At 40.1% G+C, this 13,941-nt stretch overlaps 3 protein-coding genes across 10 annotated transcripts; 2 read left to right on the top strand and 1 right to left on the bottom strand.

Annotated features, from left to right (window-relative positions):
- Positions 1–560: 560 nt before the first annotated feature.
- LOC147795577 (putative ATP-dependent RNA helicase DHX40) lies at positions 561–4,624 on the top strand. Of its 5 annotated transcripts, none has more exons than XR_015423746.1 (5): positions 561–815; positions 1,086–1,243; positions 2,246–2,364; positions 2,656–2,860; positions 4,484–4,519. XR_015423746.1 is itself a non-coding variant. In XM_087131638.1 (3 exons), the coding sequence occupies exons 1-3, from the start codon at positions 766–768 to the stop codon at positions 2,278–2,280; spliced, it is 243 nt and encodes an 80-aa protein (XP_086987764.1). In that variant the 5' UTR covers positions 561–765; the 3' UTR covers positions 2,281–2,463. The 5 variants fall into 5 exon arrangements, 1 of the variants encoding a protein (XP_086987764.1); XR_015423747.1 differs by having other exon boundaries at positions 2,756–2,860; positions 4,484–4,507; XR_015423744.1 differs by having other exon boundaries at positions 2,656–4,624.
- A 112-nt stretch (positions 4,625–4,736) lies between these two features.
- On the top strand, positions 4,737–9,134 carry LOC147795578 (ADP-ribosylation factor-like protein 6-interacting protein 1). 3 transcript variants are annotated; one of them, XM_087131627.1, is made up of 6 exons: positions 4,737–4,801; positions 5,724–5,830; positions 6,576–6,677; positions 6,999–7,110; positions 7,556–7,640; positions 8,077–9,134. In XM_087131627.1, the coding sequence occupies exons 2-6, from the start codon at positions 5,802–5,804 to the stop codon at positions 8,190–8,192; spliced, it is 444 nt and encodes a 147-aa protein (XP_086987753.1). In that variant the 5' UTR covers positions 4,737–4,801; positions 5,724–5,801; the 3' UTR covers positions 8,193–9,134. The 3 variants fall into 3 exon arrangements, with proteins under 3 accessions (XP_086987753.1, XP_086987754.1, XP_086987755.1); XM_087131628.1 differs by lacking the exon at positions 4,737–4,801 and adding an exon at positions 5,255–5,436; XM_087131629.1 differs by lacking the exon at positions 4,737–4,801 and having other exon boundaries at positions 5,475–5,941.
- Position 9,135: 1 nt separating this feature from the next.
- On the bottom strand, positions 9,136–13,687 carry LOC147795579 (putative flavin-containing monoamine oxidase A). 2 transcript variants are annotated; one of them, XM_087131618.1, is made up of 7 exons: positions 13,517–13,687; positions 12,451–12,631; positions 12,074–12,189; positions 11,446–11,619; positions 11,214–11,299; positions 10,900–10,997; positions 9,136–10,442 (listed from the first exon to the last, which is right to left on the bottom strand). In XM_087131618.1, the coding sequence occupies exons 1-5, from the start codon at positions 13,616–13,618 to the stop codon at positions 11,264–11,266; spliced, it is 609 nt and encodes a 202-aa protein (XP_086987744.1). In that variant the 5' UTR covers positions 13,619–13,687; the 3' UTR covers positions 9,136–10,442; positions 10,900–10,997; positions 11,214–11,263. The 2 variants fall into 2 exon arrangements, with proteins under 2 accessions (XP_086987744.1, XP_086987745.1); XM_087131619.1 differs by having other exon boundaries at positions 12,074–12,174; positions 13,517–13,675.
- Between the last annotated feature and the right edge of the window lie 254 nt (positions 13,688–13,941).

A 13,941-nucleotide genomic window follows, 5' to 3' on the forward strand; every position in this document is an offset into this window, starting at 1 on the left:
AGAAAGACCAAACTTTGCATATCAATCGAAAGCTTTCTCTTTCTGTATCCAGAACAGCAGGGGGAAATACTGCGGCTCATTCGACAACAGGCAGATGTACAAATGACAAACATTTGCCCAGAATCTTTGTGCTTATAACAATAAGGACAATTACACTTCACCTGCCTCGAGAGAAAGTTGCTGCATGGGAAACCATATGTACAAGGTGCGCACTGGAATCGGTCGCATAGGAAACGCGGGGGCTCATACTCGACCGACAAACTAGATTTTGCATATTATATATACAACTATGAAATCATAGAAGGGTACGATTGAATAAAATGGAATCATAGAAGGGCACTATTAAATACAAAATAGCATTGCTGTTATCTGAAAGCGTTATCGTAGACATATAAACATCTAGGAGTGGGAGACAGGCAAGTCTTTTCTGAACAATTGCCTACCTACGGAAGCGCATAAAGGCCACTTGCAATTTTTTTGGTGAGATTTTTTATCTGACTGCAGTGAAATAATATCTCGCCGCGGCGAGCCATGAGATCTTCCCGCGGCGTCAAATAGCATTGCAGGTGTTTTATGGGTCCTATTGAGCATGCTATCGTTTTCAGATGTATCCTTATGGTGGAATGCAATGACATTTGATTTTAAAATGCTTGGAATAAAAGGAGATGTTACGTAAAGCTTGGTTTCCAACAAAAGAAAAAACCGGGCAAGGCAGACTTTCAACATATCAACAGCTTCCCTTACGTTGATTCTCCAGGAGAGAGAATGCTTCCTGAGGCACTTAGACAACTTTACTACTTTGGTGCAATCAACAAGTGAGTGCCATCTATCATAAACTTTAAATGCTGGATTGGATGTTCTTGCTAGTGGTTACAGTAAAATGATGCAAACAGTTGAGGCGTGGTGGTGCTGGTTGCGATAGAAATGATGGTGGTGAAAATAATAACGAAGTTGGTGATGCAGGTATGATGGTGATCATGATTTTGACAGTTACCTAGCTCCCTGAAATTTATCCCACTGTGTTGAGTTACAGTAGTTATTGTCTTCTGAGTTCACTAATTCAAACTTTAAATTTGACCCGACAGGAATGGGCGCATCACTTCCCTTGGGAGTCTGATGGTTGAATACCCCTTGCCACCCGGCCTAGCCAGGGCCGTCATCTACTCTGGTGCCCTCCAGTGTCACGAGTTGATGCTGCCAATAGCGGCCATGCTCTCCGTGGAGAACATCTTCATAAGACCAGGTATGAACCCATATATCTGCCAAAATGCAGCACTGTGCAGAAACCAATTGAACAATGATAATAGAGACAGACATTTGGAGCTGGGTTTTGAGCCCGAGTTGAAACTGAAATTTGGAAAATAGCCCAGTTGTTGGATTTGAAAGATTTATGGAAGGTTGTGTTAACATTAATGTATACTTTATAGGGCTGAGATGTAAATAGATGGGAATGAAACTTCTCCCTTGCTATTTAGTAGTTTTTACCTACTCACGGTTAGCAAAGGAATAATTCACAAAGTCTTTAAAAAGCTCACTCAGCTTTCAAAACACAACATAATAAAACTGCTAAATACTAAAATGAAAATACCGCCCTCTTTATTACAAATGGGTTAAGAGTGCAGTTTCAGGCAAACCAGTTGCCAATCTAGAGTGAACTTTCCACCAACCTTGGTTGCCCGTACAGTTGCTAATCAATAAAGGGCGTATGCGTTGCCACAAGCCTGGGAATGGTGGAGTTACCATTAAGTAGCAACTGTAAGGTGAAGAAAGTCTACCCATATCACCAAATATGGTCATAACTTTTTCCAACGGGCTAATTTGGCAAAGATTCCATGTAGTCCTCACCCCAGGCATACACCACAAGCCTGTAGACTCCCATTGGTCAGACCCCAACCACTGCAGAGTAAGGAGTGTTGAAAGATCAGTAACCCCTAAGGGCCCATGTGGTCACTCTCAGCATAGAGCTACAAACCCAACTGGAGCTCATTATTTACAGACATGTGCTGATAGGTCACAGCTGTTTGGGGTGTGACTGGTCTTACTGTACTTCCACAGCAGCATAATGAAATGTAGTAAGAGAGGGGACCTGAGGGATGTGTCAGCTGCCATGAAACAGTGGTACAGGTTCAGGCATAACCCGGAAACTGACCTGGAGACCCAAATCGCCACATGGAGTAACGGTGTTAGTTTGTGGGAGTGGCTCGTGGGAAAACAGAACATAATTGTATTCAACCTTTTTTGACAGGAGATGCCGAGAAACAGAAAGAAGCGGCCAATTGAGGCTCACGCAACACTTGCCAAGATGGCTGGAAGCAACAATGACTTTGCCACACTCCTTGCCGTGTACAGACGTTATGCTGACAGGTTGGTGTGGGTTGCATGCTGCCATTAAGTCTTTGCAAGTGCCTTGCCGTTAACTGAAGTGGGTGTTTCAAGCAATCAGCCCCCAAGCTTGAGGTTGGCTTGTTAATCAGCAATGCTTTGTGTTAAACACAGTTTAGAGCAAAAGTAGGATTGATATGAAAATCATTTCCTGTTGTACTCTTTTCTTGCTTTCTTTCCTAAAACTGTGAGAAGTGCAGCAACTGAATTTGAGTTCCTTTTTTTCAGTTTTTAACCATTTTCCCTCTTTATTCTTTCATATTGCTTGAACAGGACAATATCAGTGTCAATGTTTCTATTGAGGGAAAATCTGCCCTAACCTCACAGATCATCACATTGAGACGTTTATGTGATTTGATTCTTTCCCTGTGAGTCTCCCTCGTCATGGTGCCAAAGGAACTACATACACTTGAGAGCAGTTAAGACAGCATCCAGCATCCACAAACAGCTGGAAAACATCTTGAACAGGCAACTGAAGGTACAATGCTACCAAATAATGATGCAAGATTGTCACTGTGAAGTTTTTAGTGAAGCCCCTAGTAAATAGAGCCTTTTTCCAAGTCCCCGAGTAAATTTCAGTAGACTTGAAGCTGTGAGTGGCAGGTGAAACGTCTGGTAACAACATGGTTATGTCCCAAATACTGATTAAACACTGTGAATACTTGAACACTTATACCTGACACTTAAAAATGTACATTGGAACACGACTATGGAGATTTCTTACGTGACATAACATAACGGGCGAAGGCATTACAGGAAGTGTACCCTATCTGTTGTTGTACTTTTTTGAATCTGTGTATTTGCATCGGCATTTTCTGAATGTTGAGAGAGTTTGAAGGCGAGCGTTTCCACGCACATCCGTGTCAACTGAACACTGACCGTCAAAAGTAATGTGACTGAAAATCCTCTTTAACAAGGTCCTTGGGAATTAAACAGTTTTTCTTGTTACAACAAGTACATGTCTGTGTACCTTTGTTATCAATAAGGCAAAACAAAGAAAAACAAAGATTTGGGACCTAAACTTGTACCTGTTATAAACGAGACTTTATACGAACAATGCTCTTCTTATCAGAGTTCAAATGTACCATACTTTCTTGCTTTTCATTGATACCACCTTGAGTGTCAATATTCTTGGCAGACTGAATAAAAAACTTCATTCCCGTTCTGGTTTGTTGGTTTGAGGTTTAAAGGGTGTATCTGTACAGTTGAGTTGGCAAATAAATATCCGTTAGGACACATCCCACCAGCCTGCGCATTGTGTGGATTGTCCAAACATGTCATTGTTAACCCATCTTTGAATATCTCTCGTGAAGTGCAAATAATGATGTTTGCAGGTAACGCCTTCCAATCCTTAACAGATGATGGGGGAAAAACTAGTTCCAAAGGCTTGAGTAGAGGATCGGATTTGACGAAACTGTTTATGGTGTTTTTCCTTGAGTGGTATTTCTGCCATGTTATTTTCCATCTTGTAAATCAGGCTGAGTTTCTTATTTTCCTTCTCATTTCCAAGGACTCCAAGCCAATATCCTTGAGCATTTTAGTGGCTGTTCCTGGTGTATTTTTGTAATTGCCTTTTGCGAAAACGTGCTGCTTGTCTCTGTATAGCTTCGTGATGTTTTTCTTTTGATATACTCTAGGACAGGCTGTATCTCTTATCTGTATATTTTCCCCTCTCACCCCTCCGCAGAGCTAGATAATTTCCAATTTTATCCATTTGAATCAAACAAAGGTTGCTTTTGTATTGACCCTGCATTAACAAAAGATTTTTTTCCTTTCTTGTCAGTTGTAGTCATCTGCTTTCCCCGAAGAGTCAAACCAGCCTGTGGCTCCTGTGTTGACTCAAGTCTCAAGATCAGTGTCTGTGTGATGACTCGCAGGGAGCACGGGCGTGGTGACTCGCAAAACTGGGGGAAAAATGAACAAATTAAACTTATATTAAAAAAGATCCATTTTGTGGCTCTTGTGAATTTTGAATTTTTTTCTCAAATGTGAAATGGAAACCTGCTGCAAACTGCTTGCTGACTGCAGTGACCAACATCAACAAGACAAATCAACAAGCAGAATCTTTCTTAAGTGTTTTTCTGTTTCATTGAATGATCAGGCAAAGTATGAGTGGATTAAGGAGCTGTTGCCACGGTTACACGAACTTGATGTGTACGCCTTGAGTGGATGTCTTGCACCCAAGATTTCTGATGAAACTGACATTGTCGAAGCGGAGTTCTCTGACAGAACTGCTATTGAACAGCCCAAATGTGAGATCCTTTCTACAAAATTATAAAGTTTATAGATTAATGATAGAATGTGCTTTTCAATTTGAAACACTAAACTCCTGTACTCTTTTTTTTCTCACACAGCTGAGAAGTCAGGAGAGACGCGGGTTCAGATCAGCAAAAGAAATAGCGAGGACTCTGTGGCAGAGGCAAGGAAGTGCTATTTAGAGCGCAAAAAAGCCAAACTTCATAGATGATCAGATGACTTTGCCCTGGCTGGCTCTGTATTGAGGAGACACTTTGGGACCGAGTTGTGGGATAAAATTTTGCCCCATATAGAATTCAACACGTCATGAAACGAAAGGCCGAACTCCAACATTTTGGCCGAGGAGAGTTGATTTCCTTTGTAAAAAAAAATGTTCAGTATTCATTGCAAAAACAGTGTACTGTACATGTACTTGTCCAAATGTTAATTTGGAACCTATTTTGTAAAAAAAAAATTACAGTATTTCTCTGATTCAACCCTCATAGTTTTCAAAACATTTTCCAAGTAGGCCTGAACGATTCGATGTTGTCTCTCCTAAATGTAACTCTTAAAAACTGTTATCGCTTACTGATGGCTGATACATCATTGTAGAGAAAAAGACATGAAAGAAGTACATGAAACTCTTCCCAAAGAGGCCTAACATTCTTTTTTATCTATGTGAAATTGTATCATACCTCTTATCAATGGAATTGTTATGCCCCTAACTGCAGTATCACTCTGAACTACAGTTGGACCATCCCAACTAAAGTGCTATAGTTGAGCTAGCCCAGCTACAGCACAGAGGTCCAGAGTAAGCAAGTAGGCGCCAACATCACTTTGTTTACATCAACTTGTGCCTGTAGAAACAAGTTTTTACTATTTAATAGACAAAGTGCCATATTTTAGATGAATTATGTCAGGTGTGAAATGCATAAAGTTGGAGAAGGTTGAGAAATTTTGTACAGAGACTGGCCAACAATAGTTGGGCAGCCCAGCTTCAGCCCAACAGAATTATACTATTGGTCAATCGTGGTTTGCCTTGTATGCAGTCTTTCACTTGGATTAGTAACTCGGAACTAATGTTTTTTTCTTGTTATAATGTCCAGGATGAAGAGATTGCGTCATTGGAACAGTGACCGATGTAGACCGATGGCTTCGATGGGAAGACCAGTCAGCCCGTCATCATGGCAGCTGCTGTCACTGCCTTTTTCCTGTCAGTCTTTCTCCTCCCTGGTCTTTGGTTACATCAGAGTGCAGGCGTAGTCGGGAAAGATTCCAAACTTCTAATTCATGACAATAACTGACCGCCAAGTTGGGCAATTCGGTGAAAAGCTATGCAAAAGAGGAAATATCAAAAGAGCATATGTCTATTCCAAGTTGTTTTGCACTGTGTGTAGTTTCATGTCAGACCAGTGCTGAGAGATGAGAAATGTGAGAAATGATCTTGAGGACTGAATATTATTCACAAAAATGGTTCCTCCTGGAAGTTTCTACTTTCGTGTAGACTTTTTTTCACCTCTTTAAGTACATAAATGTAGACGAGTTGCATCTGCAAAGTTACAGCACCATGTTACTTCAATATGCCAAAATAAACCCACCATTAAAAACACGTGACATAATACAATTTCAAACAGAATGAGGTAGAGATTAAATGGTTGCTGAATTTTGTCCAGTCTGAGGGACCATCTTGTCAAAAAGTAAAATTTATTAAGTTAGACGAATTGTTAGAGAACGTTGCCAAATGTTGTCAGCTAGTATGTCATGGGGAATAATATCTACGTGTATGATATTTTGCCCACATTTACAGTATTTGAAGTATCAATCAACTGTGTTGAATTGGGTCTTTATGTGAACATAGGTTGGTTCCAGTACATGCCACACTCTTGCTGCATTAGAATGACCCTTCAGTTTTCAAGCTTGTAACTGGAAGCTACTTGTTTATGGTCTCTCATCATCAGGATGCTCTGTACTGACAACCATCTCATTGCTCGTCATGGTCGTCTGTTTAGCTATCTTGGACCCACCGTTGTCCATTCTTACATCTGTCCACCTGCAGAATGGTCAGTGTCATTCAGTCACTTCTTCACTGCAACAGGCCAGATGCAGTGGTTTGTCTGTATGGTTGGTTTTACATTAATTAAAGAGATTCTGCGCACACAGTTTCCCTATTCAAGCAGGATGTAATAGTTTTTTTCATTGTACCTAATATTGTACACGTACATGAGTTTATGATGTTGGGATCGATTTAAAGTAGTTACAACAATTCAAGTTACGATAAGTAGCATGTATTTTCTGTAATTGCCATTTCAAAGTTGTTTATTTTGTTGTTGAAAGTGGACGAGCCTATATAACCCCAATACCTCTATTTGTATGAATTGTAGGACAGCTGAGCATCAGCGACAGTACCAGCAGGTGTGCATGAGCCTCATCAGAACCAAGGGTGCATTGATGCATAGTTACCAGTGCCTGAAAACAATGAAAGAAGAAAAACAGGTAGGACCAACTTGTTCATCAGTTGGTATTGCTGTAATATACAGTGTAGTTGAGCTAGTTGAGCTGTTTAAGAGATGTGTGAACTTGAGACCTTTCATGTCAGCATCCCTGTTAGTTCATCTTAACAGTCCTCAATTTTCAAATGGGAGGATTGAAGGCTGCTAGAGATGACCTCATACATTTTCCTAGATCCAGCTGATTATAATGCCACCGAGTGTAATTAGTTCCACCTTTTAGTTATCCATAATACTCCCCACATTGGAAAAGCCATTGGAGTAAATTGCCTTGCTCAAGGACATAAGCGCTTTGGTTTCAGAAAGACATGACTCCTTCATATGAAAGTATATGATAATGGAGAAACCATTACCGAATCAAAGCCTCCATCAACGGCTGTTCAAGATGTCTACCAGAAACCTTCAGTATGTTGTTTTTGCTTTGTTGACAGTACTTCATTCTGGTCATTGCTGTGCTGGCAGTCATTGCTTTCATTGGTAACCTCATCCCTAATATCTGCTTGGCATACTTGTTAGGTAAGTCACTTCTTTTCAAATGACTGATCCATTTAATATGTATACAAATGATTAGAGAAATGATTAAAAACTTAAGAATTATTTCATTTTTAACTGGTACATTATAACATATTTCATGAACATTTGTTTCTTTGTGAATTGCCTAGCTTACAGTTGTAGATTTGACTCAGTTCATTTTTTTATGAGGCAGGTCCATGGTATAGCACAAGAAAACTTACATTTTTATCTCTAATTTATTATTTTTTAAATTAATAATTTGAAGTTTATTTACCGTTTATTTATTATTGCAACATTAAAACAAGGAATTATGCTATTTGCTTTTATTTTCTTCATGATCAAAATACTCAAGCCCATGAATTACTTTAGCCAGAATAGTTCAGATGTGATAATTTTACCACGTTAAGAATGACTGATATTTCTTATGGCACTTTTCCAGCCGTGTTCCTTGTACTTCTGCTTGGCCTGCACCAACGGGGATTGCTAGCTCAGGCCTACGCCACCTCCCTGCAGGTGGTCGTCATCCTACTCAAACAGACCAAGAAGAAGGATTAGGCTGACAGAGATCTTGGATTGGTTATCTCATTTCCTGGTCCTTTACATCAGTGCGACAGGGAGAGGGAGATATTGGTAAAATTGACTGTTGAACAGACAGAATGTGACCTGTGGTTTGGAGACTGTTACCATTCATACATAAAGATATACCCGCCGTTAGTTCTTACGTTCTAAGGAGTAAAAATACATATGCCAGATATAAATTGGGTCCCTCAAATGTGCCATGCAATTAGTAACTGGGTACATTATTCTGAGTTATTTGCTCATGTCTTGGAACTCCGTGTTTGTGTTGAAGTCTTATATCGTACTCTTGCTTCTGAATTTTGTTCACTCTGAAAAACAGAGAGGGGTCCGTAGCTTTTTCAAACAGAAGTTTTCATCCCCTCATAAAATGGCCACCTTATCTATCAATGCATATCTGTAGACAAGGCCCCTTCCCATCATAGCAATAATGGACACATTTTCAATATACGCCTCGTCATTTTAGATTTTTCCCAATATGCCTCTTGCATCATTAAAGTGCAATTTGTTGGAAAGTGATGGTATTTTCCTGGGGTGCTTTTTAGAGCAAAATTCATTATTGAAATATGGGTCCAGTACACAGAATTTGCACGAGTAAGTAAATTTTGTAAAGTAAATTTATGTGCTACTTGTTAAGTTACAGAAGACATAATTGAACACAGTTAATAGATTCTTCAATAAGTCGGTTCGATATTTTAAAAAGGTAAGGTCGTTTGAAAAATAAAGCAAACGAGCAAGTCGGAGTACAGCTATGTTGATAGGGCAGACCTTGCATGTAACTATTGTATATTACCATGGAGACCATGTTCAGACTGGTTATAGTATTTGTATAAATTGGTTTGTTATGCACTGGCATAAAAATTGGGATTTTTTTTGTAAATAAACAAACTTGTTGAAATAAAAATCTCCGGATGCAATCAAGTTACCAAATGAATGTGTTTCTTTTACTTAAAAATCACTACAAATATAACGCAGCTCAAAAATAAAGACTGGTGAAACCATCTGAATCTCTGCACAGATATAAATCACCTATTTTGTTTGTTAGGTAAGAGCTATAAACAAAATTATAGCTTTATGGTACAAATGCCAGAGTTTCATGAACTCTGAATGAAATTATCAAATCACTTTCAAGATAACGGCGAAAAAATAATTCATTTTTCATTTTCCTATGATAATATCACACAATGCCAAGAATTTTATAAATACAAATTATCCAGCATTTATGAGGTAATTGAGTTAATTCGTGAATTTTTTCAATGGCACTGGATATTATAGAGCTAAATGCATTTTGGAAAAATGACAAACTGATAGAAAAATAAGATTTTGGTAACTGTGACAAAAAGTTCTGATTAATAAAATATGCGTACATGTATAATGACAATTATGGTGATATTTTTTCCAGACAAAAGGAAAAATGACAAACTGATACAAAATCAGAATGAGATTTTGGTAATTGTGACAAAAAGTACTAATTAATTAACAAAGTATGTATATGAGGACAACTAAGGTGATTTTTTTTTGGACAAAAAGAAGAGTCTAATTTGGGATACCTGCCATTTTTGTGATATTTTGAGAGTCACTGCAGAACAAGAAATTTAATGCAAAATTACACATAGTTTGGCGTTTGACAAAGAACACAACTTAAAACATCACTGGCTCTGTAATTACCTCGTATTCCTCGCAATAAAGTGATTTTTTCTTGGGGGTTACTTATTTCCATTTCCCATCTTGCTTGTATGAAGCAAGACCTTTGCCTCATACATACTGTACACTGCAGTTCTTGACACACTCTATGCAAATGGAGTCAAGAGTGGACTCTGATGTAACTCTCCTCAGATAGGCCAATCAGCAACCTCGGCAGCTCCTGGTGATTTGTGGTACTGTGTTTGGAATTCTCAAGTCCCGTAACTATTTCAAGCTTGGAATGCACTCAGAATATAAGTAGCAGTCCCTTTGAGGCCCCATCTTTTCACCGTAAGTGCGGTGACTACAGCCACTTCAATGGCGCCCCCAATGAACAATCGCCGCTTCCATTTTCCAACCTCTTCACCGTACCAATGAGTTTTCCTCTGGTTGTCGAGACATCAGTAACAAATCAGTAACCAATCCGCTTGGCGGTGAGGTTCAAGACGTCTTAGGACCTCGTCCGCTGCCCGCATCCCGGACTGCACTGCGCCATTTATGAAACCCGTGTGGTGTGTGGCTGTTTCTGTTCCAGCCCAATGCACCCTGGAAAAGGAAGGGGCGGGGGAAGACAGCCTTTTATAGGAGCAACATGGATTCGGAAGACTCAGATATTCATCCTCAGAACTGGTAGTTCAAGGGATAAATATGTTGCATCATGGTGCAGTTTCAATCAGAGCAACACTAAGCTACCATCAAGCCCTAGACCCTTTTCCGGGTCTAAATTTATGCTGAACTTTGTAGGACACCAAACTGAACTACCGTAAAACAGTAAGCTTAGCTACTGACTCGGTATTTTATGCTATGCACCATACCAGCACTGCCTTCCCTACAGTCAGATATGTCTAGTCCCAGTTAAGCAATAAAGTGCCTACTCGTGTATCACATTGAGTTGACCCCCTACTATGTCAGGGGTCATACGGACAACAATACAAAGGGCAATTTCAAGACCCTAAGTCCATGTGGGAAATATAGGAGCTGTGTTCAGTGTTAAGTCAGCAACCTGAAAAATGGAGTCCTGAGCCCACTGTGAAAGGTCATTGCTCCTGGTGTCATAATATTGACAGGGCAGCCACCATTGTCAGACTCCAGTGCCCAGTCCTGGAAAAAGAGAACAATCAAACAGTTGGATTTATTCACTTGCGTTTTTTTTTCCACTAATGAAACTACGGGTTTCTGAAAGTGCAGGCACCAACTTGGAAGCCAAGCGAAACCTGCAATATGGCACATGTATGTGGGTTCTACAAGGGGTTGGGAAGACATGGGGGAGGCAATCATATTGCTGATTGCTCGCAAACAACCACAATGTATACTGACCTTTTCACAGTAGTCCAGTGGGTCTCTTGCCTTTGGCCCAAGGAACTCGGCTAAGGAGTCCAAAACAGCTTGCTTTCTGGTTGGGGCTGTTTTTGAGGAAGAAAAAAAATGCTTCCATTTACCTTTGGCAGAAACAAGGAGTAAAGAGGACTTTAAGGGTCACTGATCAAATGGTTTCCAAAAATAAGAGAAATTCTCTTTTTTTTCTCCACGAAGAAGAAATGCAACTTACTTCAATGTGACTCCACTCTCTACTGTTGGCATAGAATCCAACAATGGCAGGGTTGCCGTGGGATGTCGTGCAATCGTAGGTGAGTTGGAGAGGGCCTGAGCTGAGACCTTCAATAGTTGGTTTACTCCCATTGCTGACAATTTCACCAGAAAAACCATCCTCCCTCCAAAAAGCCTACAAAGGAAACTGAGACTGTATGGCCTGGATTTTCTCAGTAATTACTAACCTGAGCTACATTACTATGGTTGCCGAGATCGATGTACATATTAAAACAAGCAAGCAGAGGCGAAAGACGAGATGTAAGCTAACAGGTACTGTCTTTCTAACAGACAACGAATCAACATGTCATCTTTAAACTACAGTTCACAAATGAAGATGTCTTAATGGAATGACATGCTCACAGTTACTTAATTAACATGGTATCGCTTTCAATGGTAGAATATTTGAAAATTAATTACTGTCAAAGATTCAGAAGACCAGGGGTGCGTTCTATGGCACAATAAGTATGCAAGTACATGTATTGGCATACCCTGTATACTTTATTGTTTATGATATGCATATGCATGCAAAGTATTGTGTAATTGAATGTGCTCCCCTCCCCCGGAAGAGAGATAATTTATTTATTCACCGTTTGATATGTGACAATGAACTTGATGATATGTCCCATCGGAGACAGCTGTGCCAGATTGATCCTGCTGAATGGCTTGGCAGGGGTGTAGTTGATGACAACTAGAACAAAATAAACTACAAATGTACAGGCTGGTTTATACTCCCCTTTAAGGAAATGCAAATTCTGAATTTGACATTTCAGAGCAGCGTCTGCTCTGCAAATACGTTAACCCATTCCAACTTTGATGAAAAAATACAATTATTTTGCTAGTCATATTCACCTTCATGCCAAGCGTGACCTGATTTTAACAACTTTGTGCTTTGAAAAAGAACAAATTGGAGCAGGCATTTTTCTCACCAACTCTAATTTCAAGAGTTTAGGTTAGCATAACTTACTTGAGCAATGAAGGGGTGCGGCAACGACCACATACTGACAGCTGAATGCTTTGCTTGAAGCAGTAACCACGGTGACCTTGTCAGCCTCCTGTTGGTCAATGTGTTCTACAGGCTGGCCAAGTAGCACTTGCTCCTGGCCTATCTTGTCTACCAGTAACTTGGAAATTTGCTGAGCTCCACCCTCAATTAAGAAAAAACATGTCTGACTGTTCCAAATATAATTTGATCACATGCATAAATGTATGTTCACCCATAAAGGCATACTACAGATATTTAATAATGATGAAAATAATGTATATTTATACCGTGCCATATCTGTCAGAACTAGACACTCCTTGCACAAAATTACGGAGGGTGAAACAATACTTTATATAGTAATTGGCAAATAATAATAAGATAATGAACACAGATTTACGAAGGAAATGAAACATATTGGACAACTGTCTTGTATATTTCAAAGTCTGTTTCATTAATTTTTCTTACTTTGTTCAAAGCACTAAAACTACGGAGGTTTTTGATGTCTAAAGGAGAAGAATACAATCATTCAATTCTGAAGCAAGAATTGAATTTCAGGGCATGGTTGCAGATGGGGGGGTGGACTGCAGCGGGCGGGGGGATAGTGAAAAGTCAATGTGGGTTGCCTTGAAGGAGTGAAGATTGAAGAACAGTGGGGAATATGTGGGAGTAGGAGGAGGCTGCGAAGTAGGCAACTGATGATATCCCCCAAGGAGTGATGTGGACATAAGAATGGGAGGAGAGGTGCGAGGAAGTATGCAGGGAAGGCAGTGCAGGGCAGAAAGGGATGAGGACTGGAGAAGTGAGGACAGTCCATCTAGCTGTCATTGTAGAGGAGTGCGGGGTCAGGTATTTGACAGGGCAGGGAGTACAGTGTGGATATGTATAGGGGGATGGGGCAGCAAGTGGTGCCTGTAAGGGGGGATGCCAGGTAGGGTGTAGGGCAGGGAGTGCAGTGTTGCATAATATAGGATTGGAGCTAGGAGGGTGGGAAGTAGGGGTACAGAGGAGGTGGGGGGCCTTAAGGGAAAGACAGATAAGCATGCAATACTTTTATCCTGAAGCTGTTGTTGGAATCACCTTCTGCTTCTATCAGATTCTTTACGCCCCCAGCACTGCTAATGTAATGCATAAAGTACATGACTGACATCATACGTGGTGAGGCACCATTGATAAGAGCTGTGGAGAACACTGACTAATACTTTACTGACTAGTACTTCAAGTGAATAATCTCCTGACAACTCACTGTATGACAAGGAAGCTGAGATGTCTATTTGAAGTGTTAAGTCTGAGAATGGATGAACTTTCACGATAGTTACTGTAATTCACCTCTTCCTTTATAAGTAAAAAAAAAGCATGAAAATGTGGCCAAAAATTCTAGCCCACTGAAATAAACGATTAATCAGTGAATGTTTACCTTCCAACCCACTGGCCACCTAGGTCCCAGACATCCTTCCCATAAGCTCCTTCCAGCTC

Source organism: Acanthaster planci, unplaced genomic scaffold, assembly GCF_054643075.1.
Source record: "Acanthaster planci isolate LZ-2023a unplaced genomic scaffold, COTS_SCS Contig4, whole genome shotgun sequence".
NCBI lineage: Eukaryota > Metazoa > Echinodermata > Asteroidea > Valvatida > Acanthasteridae > Acanthaster > Acanthaster planci.